At 43.6% G+C, this 19128-nt stretch overlaps 4 protein-coding genes across 13 annotated transcripts in view; 3 read left to right on the top strand and 1 right to left on the bottom strand.

Annotated features, from left to right (window-relative positions):
- Positions 1-1779, top strand: part of LOC147039674 (uncharacterized) — a 2110-nt gene extending 331 nt beyond the window's left edge. The window contains exons 2-5 of one of the 2 annotated variants that reach the window (XM_085904352.1): positions 253-1035; positions 1320-1418; positions 1505-1621; positions 1704-1767. In XM_085904352.1, the coding sequence (XP_085760478.1) occupies positions 253-1035; positions 1320-1418; positions 1505-1621; positions 1704-1732 (1028 nt within the window). In that variant the 3' untranslated portion in view covers positions 1733-1767. Of the gene's footprint in view, positions 1-252; positions 1036-1319; positions 1419-1504 lie in introns of both variants that reach the window. The other variant, XM_085904351.1, reaches the window with a different exon arrangement.
- Positions 1-19084, bottom strand: part of bicral (BICRA like chromatin remodeling complex associated protein) — a 21564-nt gene extending 2480 nt beyond the window's left edge. Inside the window, exons 1-17 of one of the 9 annotated variants that reach the window (XM_085904341.1) lie at positions 18732-18879; positions 17754-17901; positions 16565-16663; positions 14036-14245; positions 9944-10033; positions 9510-9604; positions 9281-9425; positions 7444-7509; positions 7057-7102; positions 6920-6968; positions 6737-6802; positions 5396-6541; positions 5199-5281; positions 4981-5126; positions 4796-4890; positions 4615-4720; positions 2084-4552 (exon numbers count right to left, since the gene is read on the bottom strand). In XM_085904341.1, coding sequence (XP_085760467.1) covers positions 4191-4552; positions 4615-4720; positions 4796-4890; positions 4981-5126; positions 5199-5281; positions 5396-6541; positions 6737-6802; positions 6920-6968; positions 7057-7097 — 2094 coding nt within the window. In that variant the 5' untranslated portion in view covers positions 7098-7102; positions 7444-7509; positions 9281-9425; ... (4 more) ...; positions 17754-17901; positions 18732-18879 and the 3' untranslated portion in view covers positions 2084-4190. Of the gene's footprint in view, positions 1-2083; positions 4553-4614; positions 4721-4795; positions 4891-4980; positions 5127-5198; positions 5282-5395; positions 6542-6736; positions 6803-6919; positions 6969-7056; positions 7103-7443; positions 7510-9280; positions 9605-9943; positions 10034-14035; positions 14246-16564; positions 16664-17702; positions 17902-18428; positions 18521-18731; positions 18880-18975 lie in introns of those variants that run through there. The other 8 variants (XM_085904345.1, XM_085904338.1, XM_085904344.1 and 5 more) reach the window with 8 other exon arrangements.
- tbcc (tubulin folding cofactor C) lies at positions 10312-11560 on the top strand. Its single transcript, XM_085904354.1, has one exon. The coding sequence runs from the start codon at positions 10396-10398 to the stop codon at positions 11410-11412; it is 1017 nt and encodes a 338-aa protein (XP_085760480.1). The 5' UTR covers positions 10312-10395; the 3' UTR covers positions 11413-11560.
- prph2a (peripherin 2a (retinal degeneration, slow)) lies at positions 12235-15543 on the top strand. The gene is made up of 3 exons (XM_085904353.1): positions 12235-12869; positions 14005-14251; positions 14830-15543. The coding sequence occupies exons 1-3, from the start codon at positions 12289-12291 to the stop codon at positions 15034-15036; spliced, it is 1035 nt and encodes a 344-aa protein (XP_085760479.1). The 5' UTR covers positions 12235-12288; the 3' UTR covers positions 15037-15543.
- Positions 19085-19128: the final 44 nt, after the last annotated feature.

Below are 19128 nucleotides of genomic sequence, written 5' to 3' on the forward strand. Positions count from 1 at the left end.
TTAGCTATTATTCATAGTATTAATAGCTAATATTCATATTAGCATATATAAACCAGTATGGAATAAGACTATGTGTAAAAAGTGCTGAGTACTTTGTGGATGCACAGTAGCATGAAAATATTGTAATTTTGAAAAGCGCCTGAAGGGAATTGTTACTAATTTCAGCATATGACAGCAGCGTGTGCAATTATCAACATGCGTTTTTTGCAAATTCCATTCCGTTCATTGTTTATTTTCTCCTCCCAACTACAGAGGTGTGTCCGTTCTGTGGGAAATCCTTCAAGCGGTTAAAGAGTCACTTGCCCTACTGCAAGGCAGCCAAGGCCCCTTTAAGTCACCATGAGCCCATGGTGTCCTCGCCACCAAGACAGCTAGAAGCAGACACGTTAAAGATAAAGGGGAAGAAAACACCACAGCTCGATAAGAAGATATCACCAGAAGCACCTGAGAAAAGTGGACAAATGTCGCCACAGGTGAAGCCAAAGAAAAAGAGCATTCGTGCCGCAATAGAAGCGGCAAAATCCAGCCAAACTTCTCCGGGTTCGGATTCAGCTCCACAAAGTCTGAAGACAGTACCTTCAAGATCCACGAGCACCAAGTCCAAATTATCTGCAGAGTCCCAAAAACCCAAAAGTGCCTCTAAAGGGAAACAAATCAAGTGCCCAGAAAAAGAAATGGCCGTCGAAAAGGAAATGCCCAGGATTACGCTCCAGCATGTTGGCAGCACATTGGGCCGGGCCAAGACCGACAGGCCTTCCATTGAAACTACTCAAACGAACACTAAATCAAGTTTAAATCCAGTTAGTTTGAGTATCATTACACAACCAAAAAAGTCTCTACTTCCGCTTAAAGATAATTTGAGTGGCTCCAAAGCGATCTCCCATAAGCCTTCGATTCTGCCCGACCTCAAAACATCTAAAGTTAGTTTTCAACAGACAGAATTCACTTCAGTGTTGCCAACGCACTTTGAGAACTTTCAGTCCAGAACTGTAGATACAGCAGCGACAATAGAAATGAGGAAAAACAACACATCGGGTCAGTATAGCATATAGTATAATAAATGTGAATTATAATTTCAAAGTAAAACTTTTAAATCTGACCTAGGATCAATGTGTGTCTGTTAAGTGTTATTTGAACAGTAATGTATCAAACTGTATACAAAATAAAATTAATATTAAATGAAAGAAATTCAAACGCCACGTTTGAAAAAAAAGAAAAAACAGATCAAGCTGTTCCATTCATAAATACTATAGTCATTAATATAAAGCCCAATTGTTTTTTAAAAATTCTTACTACTGACATCTAAGTTTGTTAAGCAGGACGGAGCCTAGGTCAGGTGACACTGCGGGAGCTTCCTGAGTGGCTGGCCTGCAAAACGCCACGCTGCCCGGGAGACGCGGTGCAAATGATGCAGAGAGGTAAATTAGAAATACAAATATTGTATACTCTCAACTGCCACATCATTAGGTACCTCTCGTCATCTGCACTGTGCGCCCCCTTACAGGCTGGCAGTGGTACTACAGGAAGTATATCGACGTGAGAAAAGGCGGCGTAGGCGGTATTGGCATGCTGCTGGCCGGATATTGTATGCTCAGCTACGTCTGGTCTTACCCTCATCTTAGTATGTATACATATAAACACTTGTCTCTTTACAGTGTTGAGATTTGGGGTTAAAGTATTTCATTGTTTTGTTGTTTTTATAGAACATGAGCGCTGGAGGAAGTACCATTAAGAATTATTATGCATTATATCAACTATAAACTGAGGAAAAATAAAAAAGATTCAGTTACTCAGTGTACGGGTCTTTCTGTTATTCACAATTGCCTCCTTAGTCAATTTTACGTCATTTTATTAGATTCACACCCACCTGACAGTATTTTAAATCCCCACAGGGTGTCGCTGTTGCGTCATGCATCATGATACAATTTTAAAGGGAACGGGGACTATTTTTTTAGATGGATATTTTCTAAAGCAAATGTGGCGACTTTATCTTTTGGGGCTTTCCTACCTAAAAGTTCCTCCTATGCCAGCACAGATATTGTTATGTGCTAGAACAGAATAGCAAGAGAGACTCACCGTCATATTTGTATTCAAAATGAATTTATTGTTGCTGTGAGCAACGCAACAATGACCAACTGACATCTAAATTATACAAAATAATTGCCATTTTCTCAATTTTTTTTAACATTCTTTTCTTTCCTCCTCTTCCATAGAAAAATTATAAATATTTTTTATTTTTGTTTGTTTGTACAAAACAACAAAATATACAGATTAAGTCGGACAATACGGATAAAAAGCGGGAAAAAAAATCCTTCCATCTTTACTTAAAAACAATAATTCGACATTTTGTTTAATGCGCAGCAGCGGATAGAAGAAGAGTGAATATCCATCCCATCAATTTTCTATAGCGCCAGTATACCTAAGTGATGCGGATGAGCTGGAGCCAACAATCATTCCCATTGACAACTAAGGACGATTTACAGTCATCAATGAACCTAAACTGCATTTATCAGAAATGTGTGACAAAGCCAAAGTATGCCAAGGAGGACATGCAAATGTATACATTTCAACCCTGAACCTCGGAGCTATGAGGCATATGCACTAAACACTAGTACACAATGTTTTTTTTTTTTGTTTTGTTTTTTTAAAGGCCTTCAATCTGCTGTTGAAGCTCACTAGCAGGTTTAAACTTTGGCAGAAATGGACTGGATTCAATTTCTTCAGTCTGACTCATCGACTCATTTGATTTTCAATGTGTAACAACTAAAGTTAGTTTTAGTCCCGTTTGAAATAAACAAAAGATGCTTTTTTTTTTTTTTTTTTGGTTGTGCTGCTGATGAGGGGAAAAAAAAAAAAAAAAAAAAAAAAAAAACTAGACAAGACAAAGCATACAAATCGACAAACTCTCCAGTTTAAAACCAAAGTAAATAAAAACACTTCTTAAAAAAATATGAACAAAGTAACATCCTCAATCTGAGGATTAATCTTACCCCTAACGCAAACACATTGAAATGATAGGCGAGTTTGCGTGTTTGATGTGTAGGGGCTCGCGTACCTTTAAGGTACAAAAGAAAGGGGTGGGGGGGCAAAGAAAATGCCAAATAAAAGTGAGCGAGGGGGGGGGGGGCATGGCGGCTTACGTGTGCAGTCACATGTAAACGGCTTTTAGTGCAATTCATCAAAGAAATGTAGGATTCTTCATGTAAACCCTTCGTCATAAAAGCCGAGGAGGAGGAGGCACGGAGTTGCCAAAGCGAGCAAAAAAAGAATTGTGGAGTCTCGAAATTGCACATTCCCACGGCATTGTGGGTAATTATAAGAAGTGCCTGTTTTCAGAGTACGGGGGGGGGGGTCCTCGTTTTATGACATACGGCATTTACACCTAACACAAAGTGGTCGTGATGAGTTATTAAATGTTGATAATTATGGCACGAGAAGGCACGCTCAGTCACTACCGTACTTACTGTTGTACACTTGTTTTCGAACAACAACTTCAAAGTGTTTTCATCCACACATTCTGTAATGAGAACATTTCGAGGTTATGGTTGGCACGTTAACGGACGAGTTTGCATAGCAGCGTAAGAATACAGCGTCGCGCGGCACAATAAGGCACGCTCACAAAGTGCCGTGGTGTGGGCTTCATTGTTTTGTTTTTTATTTATGGCCTAAAAGTGTTTTTGCACACAAATATTGACCGCAGTTATGATTAGGAGTTTGCAGTGGTGTAAGAATTTGTCGCCATCCAGCACGCTTACGTATTGTACTTTGTCTTATCTTGAATTGTTTTATATTTATAGCCAAACCTTTTCCTAAACTTGTTCACTGTAATGGTGACATTCCGAGGTTACGCAAAGGGAACAATTTATTTATTTTTGTAGTATTGTAACAACGCCGTCACACAGCACAATAAGGCACACTCAGTTAGTGCCAGATTTATGGTTTCTCATTCGAATTTTCTTTTTTAAATATATTTATGGCCTACATGCGTTTTTAATTAAATATTTACGGTCATTCTGACTTTATGATTAGGTAATAGACAACTACACTTTCCGACAATTTCAGGTTATCTAGAAACAAAAGTCAAGTCGTAAACTGAGGACCCCATGTATCTGTCAAAATAAAACAATAGTGCTACATAAAAAGCAGAACAAACTGGACAAATAAACAACAACAAACCTCCTTGTGGTTTGTTAACATTCCAGAATGCTGTTGACGGCCGCCTCCAGAGCAGAGTCCGTGTCCAGGTGTAGCGGCAAGGCTGCCTGGTGGTCTGTATGACCCCCTGAAGATGCCGCAAAAGATGAGTGGTTACCTTCCTGCCCCAAGTGCTGCTGGGATCGCTTTAGCTCGAGGATGCTCTTGTTGGCCGCAGATGAAGCTTGAAGTGGAGTACCACTGCCTCCACCTCCACCTGGGTCGCCAAAGCCAGGCTGGGAGTCTGTTCTGTAAGCCGGCTCCTCGGAGTGTGCGGCGGGCGGCGACGGCGGAGAGGGGACAGGATCTTGCAAACGTTTGGATTTCAGCCCACAACAGAAATCCTCCAAGAAAGCGTCTAGAAGAACAGGGACAGTGAGACCTTCCGTGGACTCAAGACGGTAGTGGACGGACTGGTACCTGGATCGACAAGCAGCATGCGCTTGTCTTGGGTAAGGCAGCTGCGCTCCTCTTGATTGAAGGTCCTGTCAATCATCACCATCTCTGATGAAGGACTGGAATGCTGCTTGCAAGGAAAGAGGATGACTTGACTTCCTGCCTTGATTTGCCTTGCAAAATATAAATGGCACGTGTCTAATACCTCAGATTCAGCCAAAAGCAATCGTCTATATTTATTGATCATGGCCTGGGTCCTCATCAACACGTGCGTTGCAACTGATTCAAACTCTTCATCCACTGTCAATAAAATGAACAAAATGAAAGCACAGATGAGCCTAAAATGCTTCCAAAAAAAAAAAAAAAATGGCAAAAAATAAATCAAGGTACCCTGAGAGAACTCCTCCTGGCTTGGTGGCGTGCCTTGAAACACATGGTAGGGCAGGAGCCGTTGCAGCACATCACTGAACGATGTAAAATGTCGCCGATCGGGCATGTCCACCCGCTCGTGATGTTCCCTTAGCTGCTGTAAAATCCTAGCGAGAAAAAAAAAAAAAAACTTGACATTTATAACTTGATCTTTTCAAATTGGACTAGATCGAACTCACATTCCTCCTTTGGTAAGCGGCGCTGGGGCGGGCCTCTTCTGTGCGTTGAGCTGCACTTGTTTGACGGCAACGCCAGAAGCGTTCTGGGAAGTCAGGAAGTGATTCATAAGTTCAGATTGTTAACTGATAATAGAATACACTTAAAAGTCGTGATTCCAAAGATAGCTAAGGAAGCAATAATCGAGTGCTATCCTCACCTGGCTGTGTTCTTGTGCAGGCGTGGCCGCGTTAGGTAAAGGGGACAACGACGTGCAGTTGGCCGTTTGCGTCACCAGGAGGCGCTGCACGGGGCTACCCAAGGGTTGCGCCTGACTGACCAGCGCAAGCCGGCCCGGTGCGCTCGTGGTGGATGCGGCGGTCTTCCACGTTTGAGCCGTGCCGCCGCTTGCAGGGCCCTGATTCAAAATGAGCTGCCCAGCGGTTTGCGCTGTACATTTTTGCCCGGCGACAATCTGCACTGCGTTGTGGGCATTGATATGGGCACCGGGGTCCACAGGGGGGTCATTGTGGACGGCCAAAGAAGTGGGCAGCAAGAACTGTCCCGCTTGTACGTTAGCTTGTGCCTGCTGCTGATCGACTACCATGGAGCCATTGGCGGTGTACTGCGGTGTAGCACTGTTTGTCACATTTGCCAAATGGGAGACCGTGGGCTGTAAACTGAAGACAGTCTGAGCCCCAGCTTGATGCGGTTTAGGCTGGATCGGCCTAACAAGAGTCTGGGTTCCTCCCGGACCTCTCTGAATGATGACGTTCTGGAGGGGAATGTTCTTAAAGCCCACTTGACCGAGATGCCCTTGGGTAGGAGCGTACACCTGCCCGCCTGGAGCTGGTGAGCCCGCAGCGGCGATGGGGCCTGCTGGCCTCAGGACAATCTGAGGAGCTCTCTCCAGACCACTCAGCGTCATGACTCCACTTCCCGCCCCGAACGACCCCAACACCTGGATGTGCTGAGTGGAACCGTTAGGCAGCGGTGAGACGCCTTGAAGGAATTGTCCAGCCGGTAATGTCGCAGCCGGTGTAGTGACCACACCCCCTCCGTAGCCCCCAGAGACCTTCTGGGACGGAAGGGACGCAGGGGCCTGAACGAGGGTAGGTGCGGGCTGCGTCTCCAGCAAAGCCTCCTGTGCCAACGTCTGCTCCGTGATGTCAGCCTCCAGCAAGGATTTCTGGAGGATGTCAAAGGGCTGGTCTTCACCGAGGTCGACGCCGGCTCCGGGAGGGCTCCCAGACCCCAGCTGGTCCTCGATGAAGGAGAGACTGCTGGAAAGATGTAGGCTGTCTCCAGCCGGATCGCCTCCAAACTCCGCCATTGAGGAGGAATCATCTTTGAGTCCAGTATTTGCCTAAAACAAGGCAGTTAGAGAACTGAGGAAGAATTTTGGAGGATGTTGTAGCTTTCATAGTGTTTTACTTGTTGTTTATTTGTATTGTACACTTTGGTGGTTTTAAGAATTAATGAGTGAAATGGGAACGGAAATGGAGGGTAATTAATTTAATCCTTTGGAAAAATATTATATTTAAAAAAATGGTACACTCACAGCGTCACCAGAGAAGAAAGATGCATCTGAGCCATATGCAGCATTGGCTACATCGTCCTCTTCAATCTGCATGGAGGAAAAACACACGCTAGCATCTACCTCAAGAATTCAAAGTTCCACGTAAACATGCCAAATGTGTGTGGCTGTAAATCTTTTTTTTTTTTTTTTTAAAGAGCCACTCACGGACTTGCTGTTGTTGCCGTGTAGATAGTCATTCAATGCATCCACATCTCTGAAAACAAAATAACTTTGTCAAGGTCACATTGATGCCTGGTTGCTTCTAATAATCCCACAATCAAATGTGAATGTTTATATTTTACCCTAAAATATCCAGAAGATGGCGATCGTCCTCATCATCCATGACACCTGAAGACAAAAAATAACTACGGTGAGATGTATAAAAGCCACTTTTGAATATTACTTTTCTATAATTGCCCAGATTGCTTCATTAGGTAATTTGAAACAGTTTACTTGACATGATGGTAGTACTATTATGTTTGTTATTGCTTCAGTACATTCCGGAGTTTGTACTTTCAAACTTTTATTTAAAGCATCATAAGAGTACCTCTACTTTTACACAAATATCTGTACTTCTACTTTCGAAGATTTACTACTTTCTACACCTTATGTAATCTGTATTCAGTTATTTGGCCCTATACGAGTTAACGTTTATATAACGTGTGCATTCACAACTTTGTCTCACTCACTGATTAGTGTCGGGCTGCATGGATCCAGTCATGTAACACCCTTGTTGTTTCCAGTAAAGGGTTGGGCTGCAGGGGTGCCACAAAATGACAAGTGTTAAGTTAGGCAGCAGACAGTATGGGGAGAGCTAAAAAGACAATGCAATATATCACCATAGGAGAGCAGTGTGGCCTTCCTTCAGAGAACATTGCTACTGTGACACACTACTCCCACCCATCACCTCCAAATGGTGAAAAAGTGCATTTGGGTGGAAGTAAGCACACTATGCTCTAAATAACCTCCAAAGGCAGACATAATGGATTGCTGGCTTTATTTTAGCCATCAAGTGTATTGTGTAGCAAAGAATTAAAGGGACAAGAAGGCCTACTAATTTATGTCAGCACTCGAGGAGTATAAACATTCACGTTTGGATTTTTGTGTGTGCATTGGTTCAGGAGCAATGTGGAATGTGGATTTTTTTTTCTTCCCAGAGCCAGAAGGAAATGCTTATTATATGCTACAGTGAGTAAAGCGTGGCTGGAGTTACATTTTCAACACTGGACAAAATAAACTGACAAAATGGCTGCTGTTTAAAGCCAGACTGTCGTTTTTGTTGTGCAACGCCTTGCTCAGAACTGATTCAATGAACCAGTCTGATCGACAAAGCTCAATGTAATGTTAAGAGCTATTTTCACTGCAGAAATCGTATATAACTGAAAATTAAACGTTAAATCGTCAAAGGCGCTTCTAATTTTTGTAGAAATGCAAAAATTGCAATACAACGACATTTTGGTCACAACAACTCTACAGTAACTTTAAAAGGCATGCGTTAATGTTAAGATGAATTTAACAAAAAGGTCTAACATGAAACCCAAGAACGAGTTCGAAATGGCGTCGTGTCCGAAGAACAATAAGTGTCGTTTGAAATGGCGTCATGAGAAGAAAAAAAAAAAGTGAAAGTGTGTCCTTTATACAAGATCATTTAAACAGAACACTAAGCAACAATATATATCGTCATTCGGTATCAAGGACAACTACAATCCAGCTTCGGTGTCATTATTGTGCAGGACAAAGCTCGAATTGCCCTTCAAATCGCCTTTGCTTGTACGCCATTTTGTCCCGGACGCATTTGGTCAAAAACGCCTCAAAAAAGAGCCGAGAAAATGAGTAAAATGTGCAGCCTGCAATCTTTTATTTTCCAAAATAGCACCAAATCGACATAATCGCAGTCCGGTGGCCAGTCGACGTGGTTTGCCTTGACGCGTTTTTTGGCCAAGGTTTTCCCACTCGTCCCGAGCGGCGTAAAACGTCACATTTCCCCCGAAGCCAAAGCTAGGCCAGTCGGGTATACTCTGTGTCGAACCCGGTCCTCGTCCTAGTCGGCTTCGTTGGATCCGGAGATATTTTGACAGCCAAACGACAAGACTTTTTTTTTTTTTTTTGGTTGGTTAGCTAGCCTTCCGACTTGTCGTCGACGCCCTCCCCCTCTTGAAGGCGCAATTTGGCGGAAAACGAATCTATAAATATTTATCCCGATTAGCATAACATAAAGAGTCGCTGAGGCAAACCCTTTTTTTTCTTTACTCCCTTCTCCACTCCACTTGAAACCCAATATCTCCATTTGGCCAACTTTTAATTCGCTCGCCCCCTCCTTCTCCTCCTCCTCCTTCTTCTCCCTCTCTCCCACCACTCGTGTTATTTCGCCTCACTCCTGTCTCCCCACACTGTGCTGCCTCGGCTCCATTTTCAAAGTTGTCTCCCTAACCCTCCCCGAAGGAGGAAGAGGGAAGGAGGCCGTGTGTGTTTTTTCCCTTGCAATTTTTATCCCAAAATGATAATACACTCAAAGGGGGAACTCACCGTCATGAAAAAGCAGTGCCTTGTCAACGGGGTTTCCTCGCCATGGCTGCACGGGCTGTGGGGGCTACCGCGCGCGCCGCTGGAAGAACAAGTTCAAGGAGGGCACAGCAGCACCGGCGGCCCCCCTCCCCTCCGTTCCACAATCCTGCTAGTGCCATAATAAAAGTTGACATGATGGGAGAATCTGGTACAGACATAAAAAAAAAAAAAAAAAGAGAAATTCATTTACACTGAATTGAAAAACCACGTCTGATTGAAATTGGTGAACTTTTCCCAACAGTAGAGGGCGGGCCTGTGATGCATGACGTCACTCATGACAAGTGCCTGTATATAAAGGTGTGGCAAATGTTACCTGGGACGAGTGCTCATCTTTCATACACAGGAAAGAAAGTTTTACATACCAATTTTATCTTTTTTTTTTTTTTTGCAGTCTGTTTTCAAACGAGCACGCTTACTCGTTTGAAGCGAGTAAGCGTAAAAATCAAGGTTTTGACCAAGGCTGGCCAAAACCTTGATTTTTATTTGAACTACAGCAGTGGTTCTCAGTTTTTAGACCAAGTAACACAGGCAAAAAAAATAAAAATGCTTACATACAGTAATGCAATAATTAAATCGAACGTTTTTGAGAGTCATGTCACGACTCAATTACAAAATTGTTCTCACTTTCATGTCCATTGTCTCTGTCATACTCCCATCTCCCTTCAAGACAGAGGTCTCTGTGTTGTATGCCTCTCCCGGTGTCAGTCGATTCCTCTACAAAGCCAAAATTAATATATTTCTAACATTTCATTGAATAATCCATAAAAGAATATATATTACTTTCTTATTTGTCATTTTAGGTTTTTTGACTTGACTTAGTAAAACACAAACTACCTGGTTTCAATAAGAACTGTCATTTTATTTTAAAACAACTATGCAATGTACCCGTGAACACAACAATAACATTTTTACTGATAGTTGGATAATAATATTATTATGATTAAAGGAAAACCTCATGCAAAAAAACGCGGGCTGTATTTATTGATTACGTTGTAGTGCCGCCAGGCGGCGCAGGACCCCATCAATACCAACGAGAACAAAGAAGAAGAAACTAAACGTCATCACCGGGCGACAACATGGATGTGCCCGATGAAGTTGTTCAAGCGAAAGATTTGGAAAGCGCGATTAAAATGAAGGAGCGTTTGGAGAAACGCAACAAAGCAAGGCTTGAGGACGTGGAGCGGCGCAAAGAAGCCAAAGAGAACCAATCGGTCGCCAAGGAGAGTGCTGACTATTTTTTCAGCACCTTCAACGTCGAGCTGGCTGCTGTCGAGGAGCTGCTCTGCGCCTGCTCTGACGCGGACCAAACGGCGGTGGCGCAGAAGCTGGAGGAAGCTACGAGCAAAACTGTACAATTGCAAAAGCTTCTCAACGACAGCATGGTTTTTCTCACCACCTACGACCAACGGAAAGCCCAAATGGCCCTTCAGAAGCTTCAGACACGTCTCAATGAAACAAGGGAGCAGGCCATGCCGAAGAAGAAATTCGGCTTCCGGGGCCGCACCAAAACGTCAACAGCAACGGTGACGGACCCTGTCGTGTCTCCATCAGCAGAGCACAGCACTGCACAAGTGGATGGAAACCCTGATGGTCCACAGTGCGGCTTCTTTAACATCAGCGACATGGTCCTCGTGAAGACCTCAGAAGAGATCCACAAAGAAGATGTGCTCTTGTCCCACCTGTCCAACTGCAAGGTGCGTCTCTATGGTACGCCCAGCACGCTGCACCTGAAGCACATCGACCGCTGCGAGATCCTATGCGGGCCTGTGTCCACCTCAGTCTTTGTGGACCACTGTCAAAGCAGCACCTTGGCTCTGGCCTGCCAGCAACTGCGTACCCACAACACCAAAGACACCTGTGTCTACCTGCACGTCACCAGCCGTGCCATCGTGGAGGACTGTCACGGTGTCCGCTTCGCACCGTACACCTGGTCCTACCCCAACCTGGATGAAGACTTTGTCGTAGCTGACCTGGACCCAAGTTCTAACAATTGGGAGCAGGTGGATGACTTTAACTGGCTTGCCGCAGGGAGGCCGTCACCTAACTGGACGGTTATTCCCGAAGCAGACCGGAAGACCACATGGGACCCTTAGCGTCCCCTCAGTGCCTTTAAATTACAAAATGCGACGACTAAGTTCTATCTAAAATGTAGAATGCATTGAGAAGTAAACGCCTGTAATAAAGCTTGTCTGATTATTTATTAAATCAATCCAGATCCAACGTGCCAATGTCTATCTTTCTGTGACACTTTCAGTATCTCTTGCAACATGGGAATGACTCTGAGCTCATAGCCCGCTGGCCTTTAAAGGTGTTCTGTTCCAAGCCTCACTATTTTTGATCAATCAAATCCTCAATCGGCAAGATGAAGATTTTCTAATTGACCCAGGAAGTGTATTTGGCTACTGAAATGGTGAACTGCATTGTTGATGTCTTAATGGCCTCCGGCAGATAAGACATCCGCTTAAGTCTTGAACCTGCAGACCTGCAAGTGTGAATGACGCCAGGAATAGCCTTGCTTCCTTGCCGCTCATCTTCAGAGATCCCGTCATGAAGGTGACCAAGGCGACCCGCGTGATCACTCAAACCAATTAAGGCTCCCGGGAATGTGGCGTCAAATCGGGCTCATCTTGTGCTGGGGGATTTTTTTTCTCACAAATTGGATCAGGCCCGCTTACAAGAGCTTAGCGTGACGTATTGCAACTTGGTGAGTTTAGTCATGAGAATCCTCGCAGAAATCCTCCGGGCGAAATCCAAGCAAAGTGAAGGCGTCGAATCCGGGAAGATTTGGGGAGCAATGGCGCTGGCTTTGAATGAATAACATACTTGGGCTTCGCCGTGGCACGACAGGAATGCTTGCTGATGGATTACTGATGCACCAAAGGAAATTGTTAAAGTTCAAACCCTGACTTGGTTATTCAAAAAGACCCATCTCGAAGTTCTCCTAGGATCTAACGGTCTCTGATTGAACAATGGCGTTGATGAAGGTCAAATTTGATCTGAAAAAGCGAGTGAAGCTCGCCCAAAGCGTGTGGTTCCTCTTCTGGTTCGCCGTCATGGCCGGCGTACTGGTCTTCAGCATGGGGCTCTTCTTCAAGATCGAGCTGCGTAAGCGCTCGGAGCTGATGGACAACAACGAGAGCCACTTCTTGCCCAACCTGCTCATCCTGATGGGCCTGCTGGCGTGCGGCATCAACGCATTCGGTGGCAAGGTTTGCTACGACTCCTTGGATCCCACCAAGTTCGTCAAGTGGAAGCCCATGCTCAAGACCTTTCTGGTGGGGTGCGTGGTCTTCAACGTTCTGCTGGTGCTCACGGCACTCCTGTGTTTCGTCATGCGCATCCCGCTGCAGTTCACGCTGGCCGAAGGCCTGCGCAACGGCATGCGCTACTACAAAGACACGGACACGCCGGGACGCTGCTACATGAAGAGGACGCTGGACCTGATGCAGATGGAGTTCCGCTGTTGTGGCAACGACAACTACAGGGACTGGTTCGAGATCCAGTGGGTCAGCAACCGCTACCTGGACTTCAGTTCCAAGGAGGTCAAAGAGTAAGTGGACTTCCTATGAATTGAATGTGTCTTTTGAGTTGTATTTGGTAAGTCACCTCTGACCCCCAAGGTCAGTTCACAATTATAGAAATAGTCACAACATATTAAAACTGCAATCTGGCTTTAGGTTGTAAATCTAGGTCGGTGTTTTGATAGTGGTAAGAGAGAAACAACACCAATCATTTGACCCAAAGGAATATGGAGGCGGTGGTACTTTGAAGCTGAGTTCAATATAAGTGGATTTGGGGTGATGCTAGGTCAGGGCAGGTATGTTATTCTCGGATTAGCGTGACAAAATTGGCAACGGTAAATGAGGAAATGAGTGGAGGTTACTGGGCAGTTTTGCCACAGTGATGTATGGGAGGCTAGTTTGGGGATTAAGCGCAGAAACCGATAAGAGGGGTCAAAGTAGCACAAGGGGGCAGGGGATTTCAAGTACATGTCAATTCATTTGTGCTGGCCGTAATATTAGGTACCCTTGCGGATAAAAGTCAATATAAGAACAGGTCAGGTTTGACCAAAAACTATGGCAAAATGTGAAAATTACTACTTTCAAAACAAATATTTTGGTAAAACTCGAGCTACAGTTTTACTTGTATTCATTTATATACATTAGGTATATGATATGTTGTTTTTATTTTTTAGCTTAGAAATCGAAGTGCAAAATATTAAAAACACTTGTCACATGCTGTGCCAGTTCTTTTAAATTCCCAGACCATGACTGTTAAATCGCTGGGATTAGCGCTTCAAGCATCAGTGTCCTTTCCAATCAGCCCTGCAGGACTCCAGGAAAGCTAATTTGAAGTTTTTACAGCTTTGCAGTTATATTGGGAAGAAGGGAAAGTGTGTTGACGTCGATGACATGCGGTCGAGGTGAAATGTGACTGATTAAAAATTTTAAGAGCTTCACTTTGTGGATTGTTTTCAAGCCCCATATTGGTTGCAGTTCCGCGCCTTGACCTATTTGTCGCATTGCCTGCACAATCAAAGAGGTTTACTCGGTTTGGTTCTGGATTAAGTGCTTCCGACTCTGACCCATAAATGTCACTCAACGGTTCCTGCGCTGTGTTGCATTGTTGACTCTCAACTGTAAAATTGTTTCGACAGTAATGTAAATGGAACGTTTGGTTTCTAGCCGCATCGGGAGCAACGTGGACGGCCAGTACCTGATGGACGGCGTGCCCTTCAGCTGTTGTAACCCGGGCTCGCCGCGGCCGTGCATCCAGCTTCAGATGACCAACAACTCGGCGCATTACAGCTACGACCACCACACCGAGGACCTCAACGTGTGGAGGAGCGGCTGTCGTGATGCTTTGCTCTCCTACTATGGTGGCATGATGGCCACCATCGGCGTTCTGGTGCTTCTGGTCACCATGCTAGAGGTCAGGGAATACATAACAATGAAACATCATCATCATCGGTTTAAAGTCCGCTTTCCAGGCGCCCCTGGGTTGGACTGGACCATCAAGCATAACATTATTTTTTCAATTATAAAAAATAAATTAAAAAAGTCTGAAGGTAAAAAAAAATTGGGGGGCGCTCCTGATATAAACAAAATATTTTTGAAACGCATCGTATGGTGCAAGGTGAGCAACACTTGACCCACTTGGCGTTCCCATCTTCTACTTCCTTCCTTTGTTTTCCTCATTTCCCTAAACAACCTAATAATAATTCTTCCTTCCCTTCAGTATCTCTCTTGTAACGATATCCTGAATCTAGTCTTGGCTGCAGACACTTTTAGGTAATGTCTCAAATCCAGCAGACAGTAGTTTTGTTCTAGAAACTTGAATGGAGGGCGACTCCCTGGAAGCTGATCCACTTGGACGAAACCCAGATTGGAAATAGTTATGCAAGTTAACTCTGCTGGCAGACAGTGAAGTCATAGTGGAGCGGTATTATTGTCGGTCTATTGGACAAAACACTCTTCGTTTTTAACGACCTTTTCCTCGTCTTGCCACAGATCGCCGTGACAGTGGGCCTGCAATACGTGGACAGCTCGCTGTCTACTCTGGCCAACCCTGAAGACCCGGAGAGCGAGAGCGAGGGCTGGCTCCTGGAGAAGACGGTCAAGGAGACGTTCACCGACATCATGGCCAAAATGAAGGCCATGAAAGGCGGCAAAGTGGAGGAAGGGGGCGAAGAGGGCGGCGTAGCCACTGTGAGCTGAGCGATCTATCAACTCCCCTCACACCCTGCCAAAACTGACACCGCCACCACGCCCAAATGGAAGTATAAGGACTTGTGAGATGATTTTTTTTTTTTGGCTCTTTGCAGTAGTGAAAACAAAGGCGTAGTGAACCAAGGGAATGTAAGACATTAAATGCAAATGAGATCCGGGCAAAGAAATTTGGATGGGGATGGTGGTTACTATGCAACCCCCCTGTCGCAGAAACGCAACACATTCACAAGCCAATTGAAGAGGAAATTATTTTTGTTGATACCACAAATAAATTTGGCAGCTAAATATTTTGTTCCCCAAAAGCAATCCACAATCCCCCTGTCAGAAGTTTATTCAGTCTCTTTATATTTAACAACGGGGTGGCGGTCTTTGTACATAGTGTAGAAAAACCGTGGCGATAAAACATTTTTTTAATATAATGTACTTTGTCTATTTAAATCTATAAATATATAAATATCAATGTAAATGTGTGTATATGGGCTGTGTGTTTAGAAAACGGGAAAAATTAATAAAATCACTTAGAGTTTGTGTAAGGAAAGGTCTGCTCGTCTTTTGACTTTGCGTCAAGGAGGCCCGACACACAGCGAGAGCCGCAAGGCTCCCGATTAACTCGAAAAACGGATCAAGGCAATTATGCTCTTTACTGCTTTCACATGCACGGACATGAGATGACACTTAACGTGCCCCTGACCTAGCAAGCCTATGTGTGTGTGGTGGTCTAAAAACGTATATTTGTGATTTGAATATAAATCTCACCAAAATATTTGGACTGTGTCTATCGCGATTCTTTGGCTTTTTAACGTGGGTTCATCCACATCGAGTGGTTCCAAATACACTTTAATGTATAGTAAAGTTTGAAAGCTGAAAATTAACCAAAATGTTTGATTAAGTCATCATTGAGAGATTCTTATTTGTACATTTATGACTTGTCGAGCTATTTAGTTAACATTTATTGCTGTTCCCTGATGCATGAAAGAGGCCGTCTCTTCTTTGCACGGTATTTCAGTTGCTTCCAAAGCACAGAAAAGCAGGACTGAGTCAATAAGGAGCCTAATCGGATTTGAGATTAGCTTGAGTCCCCGTCAGCCAGGTGAGCGGCTGATGTCCAACCGCAAGCACTTATGCGTCACATACTGGACATGCAAGAGTTAGGGAGCGGAAGGCCCACGGGGGAAATAAAAAAACAGGGAGTGGAGTTGACTTACTGCCACCAGCCATCTGTTTGTTTATTTATAAGGAAAAAAATATTTACGTAGATTACTGAATACATTACATCCAATATAAATATTTTTAAGTTAAATCCAGAGTAAGCAATTATTTAACTCGCTGGTATAATAATTTTATTTTTAATCACAGAAAGCTGCTGCTATTACCTTGTCGCTATGTCGCCCCCTGTAGGCCTTTGTTGGTAATGCACTAAAACGTTTATACCCACTTGGTTTGAGCTTGTTGTTTTATACGTTGTTTTAGAAATCAATGGCAACAATTTGCCGCACATACATTTTAAAACACTCACCTTTTCTGTCTTTTCCTCATTTTTGTGTCTTCTTCCACATCTTGACCTGAGACAGTTGCACCCATCGTCCACAAGAAGGCGTCTTTTTACAAGCCTTCACTGTGAAACACAAATGTGGAAAAGTAAAAGATTTCATGAGTCAAATCATGTCAAGTTTATTTATATAGCCCTAAACACAAAACACAAATTCGTTGGCATTGATAGGACAAAAAGGAGACAGGCAGTCAATGTGTTTGCCCTTTTTACTCTGAATATTTGTGTTATTCATATTAAACTCGTGTTTTCAAATTCCATCAAGACATTTTTTTTACATTTTTATCTGAAATATTTAGGTTAGTCAGACGTACAAGTCGTGAAATATGAAGGGACATCTTAATGATGGACACAGTATACGGTAAAATAATTATTTAATTCTGAAAATCAGTTATGATTTAAAATATTTTAGTGGATTGAATCTATGTGAAAATTAATTTATATTTCAAAACGTGTTTAAAAAAACCGATTACATTGCCTTGTTGACTTTCTAGACATAAACATTAGATGGAAATCAATCTTTTGGCACTTTATCATAAAACGTCATTAGTTATTTGTATATATGCTTGACGGTAGCTGATTATTTTTGAATAAGGTCTTTCCGAACTGATAAGGAGCTATAAATTATTCAGTGCGTGCATCATGGAATGACGTATGTAGGGAGCACGTACTATATGGCAGCTCCAGCATGAATGACATGTGCTTAGATTTGAAGTATGATGAGTGAAGGGGTGGGTGTGAGGGCGGCAGGGGGTCTCGAGCTGCTTGACCTTCGTCCAAATGGTTCGGGGCACCCCGGCTCTCACAACAACCATCGCGTCTCACTTTACGCCTCGCCCCGGCTGAATAAATATGGCCGATAGAAAGCTAAGCAACAGAGAGAGGACGAGCGAGAGGCCCGTGACTGGTGGATGTGTGGCGAGTTGCTCAGAGGGGCATTGTTGGGGAGCCATGAGAGGACAATGCACAGCCCCCGCCCTGAATACTCGCCATACCAGCTGACCAGCCATTACCATGCTGCCCCGTCACAATTGACACACACAGATATAGACAAGGCTGTATCCCACCCTCAAGCAACCACACACACACACACATATTGTCTCACCTACGTGCGTGTGCGTGTGATTTACAGCACGTTATGTTTAGACTCTCGCACCTATCTGTTCCTTCAACGCTGACATTTCAGGCAGCCACCCAGCAAGAACAAGCGCACACTTCGCGCCGCCTTGTTAGTTCAGCAAAGCATCCACCTGGTTGCACAGCCGCAGGACTTCGGGGTGTGCCGACCCACTGGCCTTATTTCACTGGAAAGAAAACAGAAGATTGAACACATTATCATCACTTTTTTGTCTTAGACAATAAGATAAACTATACTGGACAACAACAATCCAGAATAATCAAACTAGCTATCTAGCTAAAGCACTTATGTATTTCTAAATGATGGTTAGTGTGCTATGTTATTTTTAAATGTTGCTTATGATACTGTAAAACAGTAGCGTCTATCAACACAAGTTATCAAGCCAGACCATAACATTCATATCTCATTCTTATACTAGTTTCTAATGCTAAGATTCTTAAATGTTTTGCATCATGCTGAAATTCAATGTATCAATATATTGATTAATCATGTGGATAGTTATAGAGATCGAACTGTGCAATAGATATCTAGTCAAGCTAATTAGCTGTCAAGTGAATCCATATACTGTATAATTAGCTGGTTTGCTATGCTAACGCTTTGCTTGCTTATGTTAAAATGCATTAAGATACAGCGAAACTCTTCATATTTGTCCTTTAACATTCACGAATTCATATATTCACATTTTTAACTCACCCTACATTATTTGTGACAAAAACGCTCTCACATATTTCCCGTTTTTCCAAAGGGGCTTCATTCATAAAGCTAGTTAGACAGCTATGCTAAATAAAGAATGACAATCTATCAGTGAGTCAAAATATAAAGTGAAAGTCAAGAAATATTTATGTTAAATCAATAAAATAAAAGTGTAATATATAAAGTAAGACTAACGTATGCTAATCAATGTAGCAAGCTAGCTAACCTTCGCGCTAAAGTAGCGCGCGCGCGCCCCAGGTCGAATTAACGCAACAGTTGAGGTGAAGCAACAGATGCGCATACCTTCACGTTCGTTCGTACGTATTGTGCGTGCGCGTGACAATCTATCAGGAAGTCAAAATATAAATTAAAAGTCAATAAATATTTACGTTAAATCAATAAAATAAAATAAAAGTGTCATATATAAAGTAAGACTACCGTATGCTAATCAATGTAGCAAGCTAGCTAACCTTCGCGCTAAAGTAGCGCGCGCGCGCCCCAGGTCGAATTAACGCGACAGTTGAGGTGAAGCAACAGATGCGCATACCTTCACGTTCATTCGTACGTATTGTGCGTGCGCGTGCGCGACGCCACACAGAAGGGAGGGGAGGAGGCGTTTGTAGTATGCGCTTCTCAATGGGGAGCGCGAGCCCGAGCCTCCACCCCTCGGGCGTTGGCGGTGACGCGCAGCGCGCTCCCC

Source organism: Syngnathus leptorhynchus, chromosome 22 (assembly GCF_054491065.1).
Source record: "Syngnathus leptorhynchus isolate UIUO chromosome 22, UIUO_Slep, whole genome shotgun sequence".
In the NCBI taxonomy this organism is placed as follows: Eukaryota; Metazoa; Chordata; class Actinopteri; order Syngnathiformes; family Syngnathidae; genus Syngnathus; species Syngnathus leptorhynchus.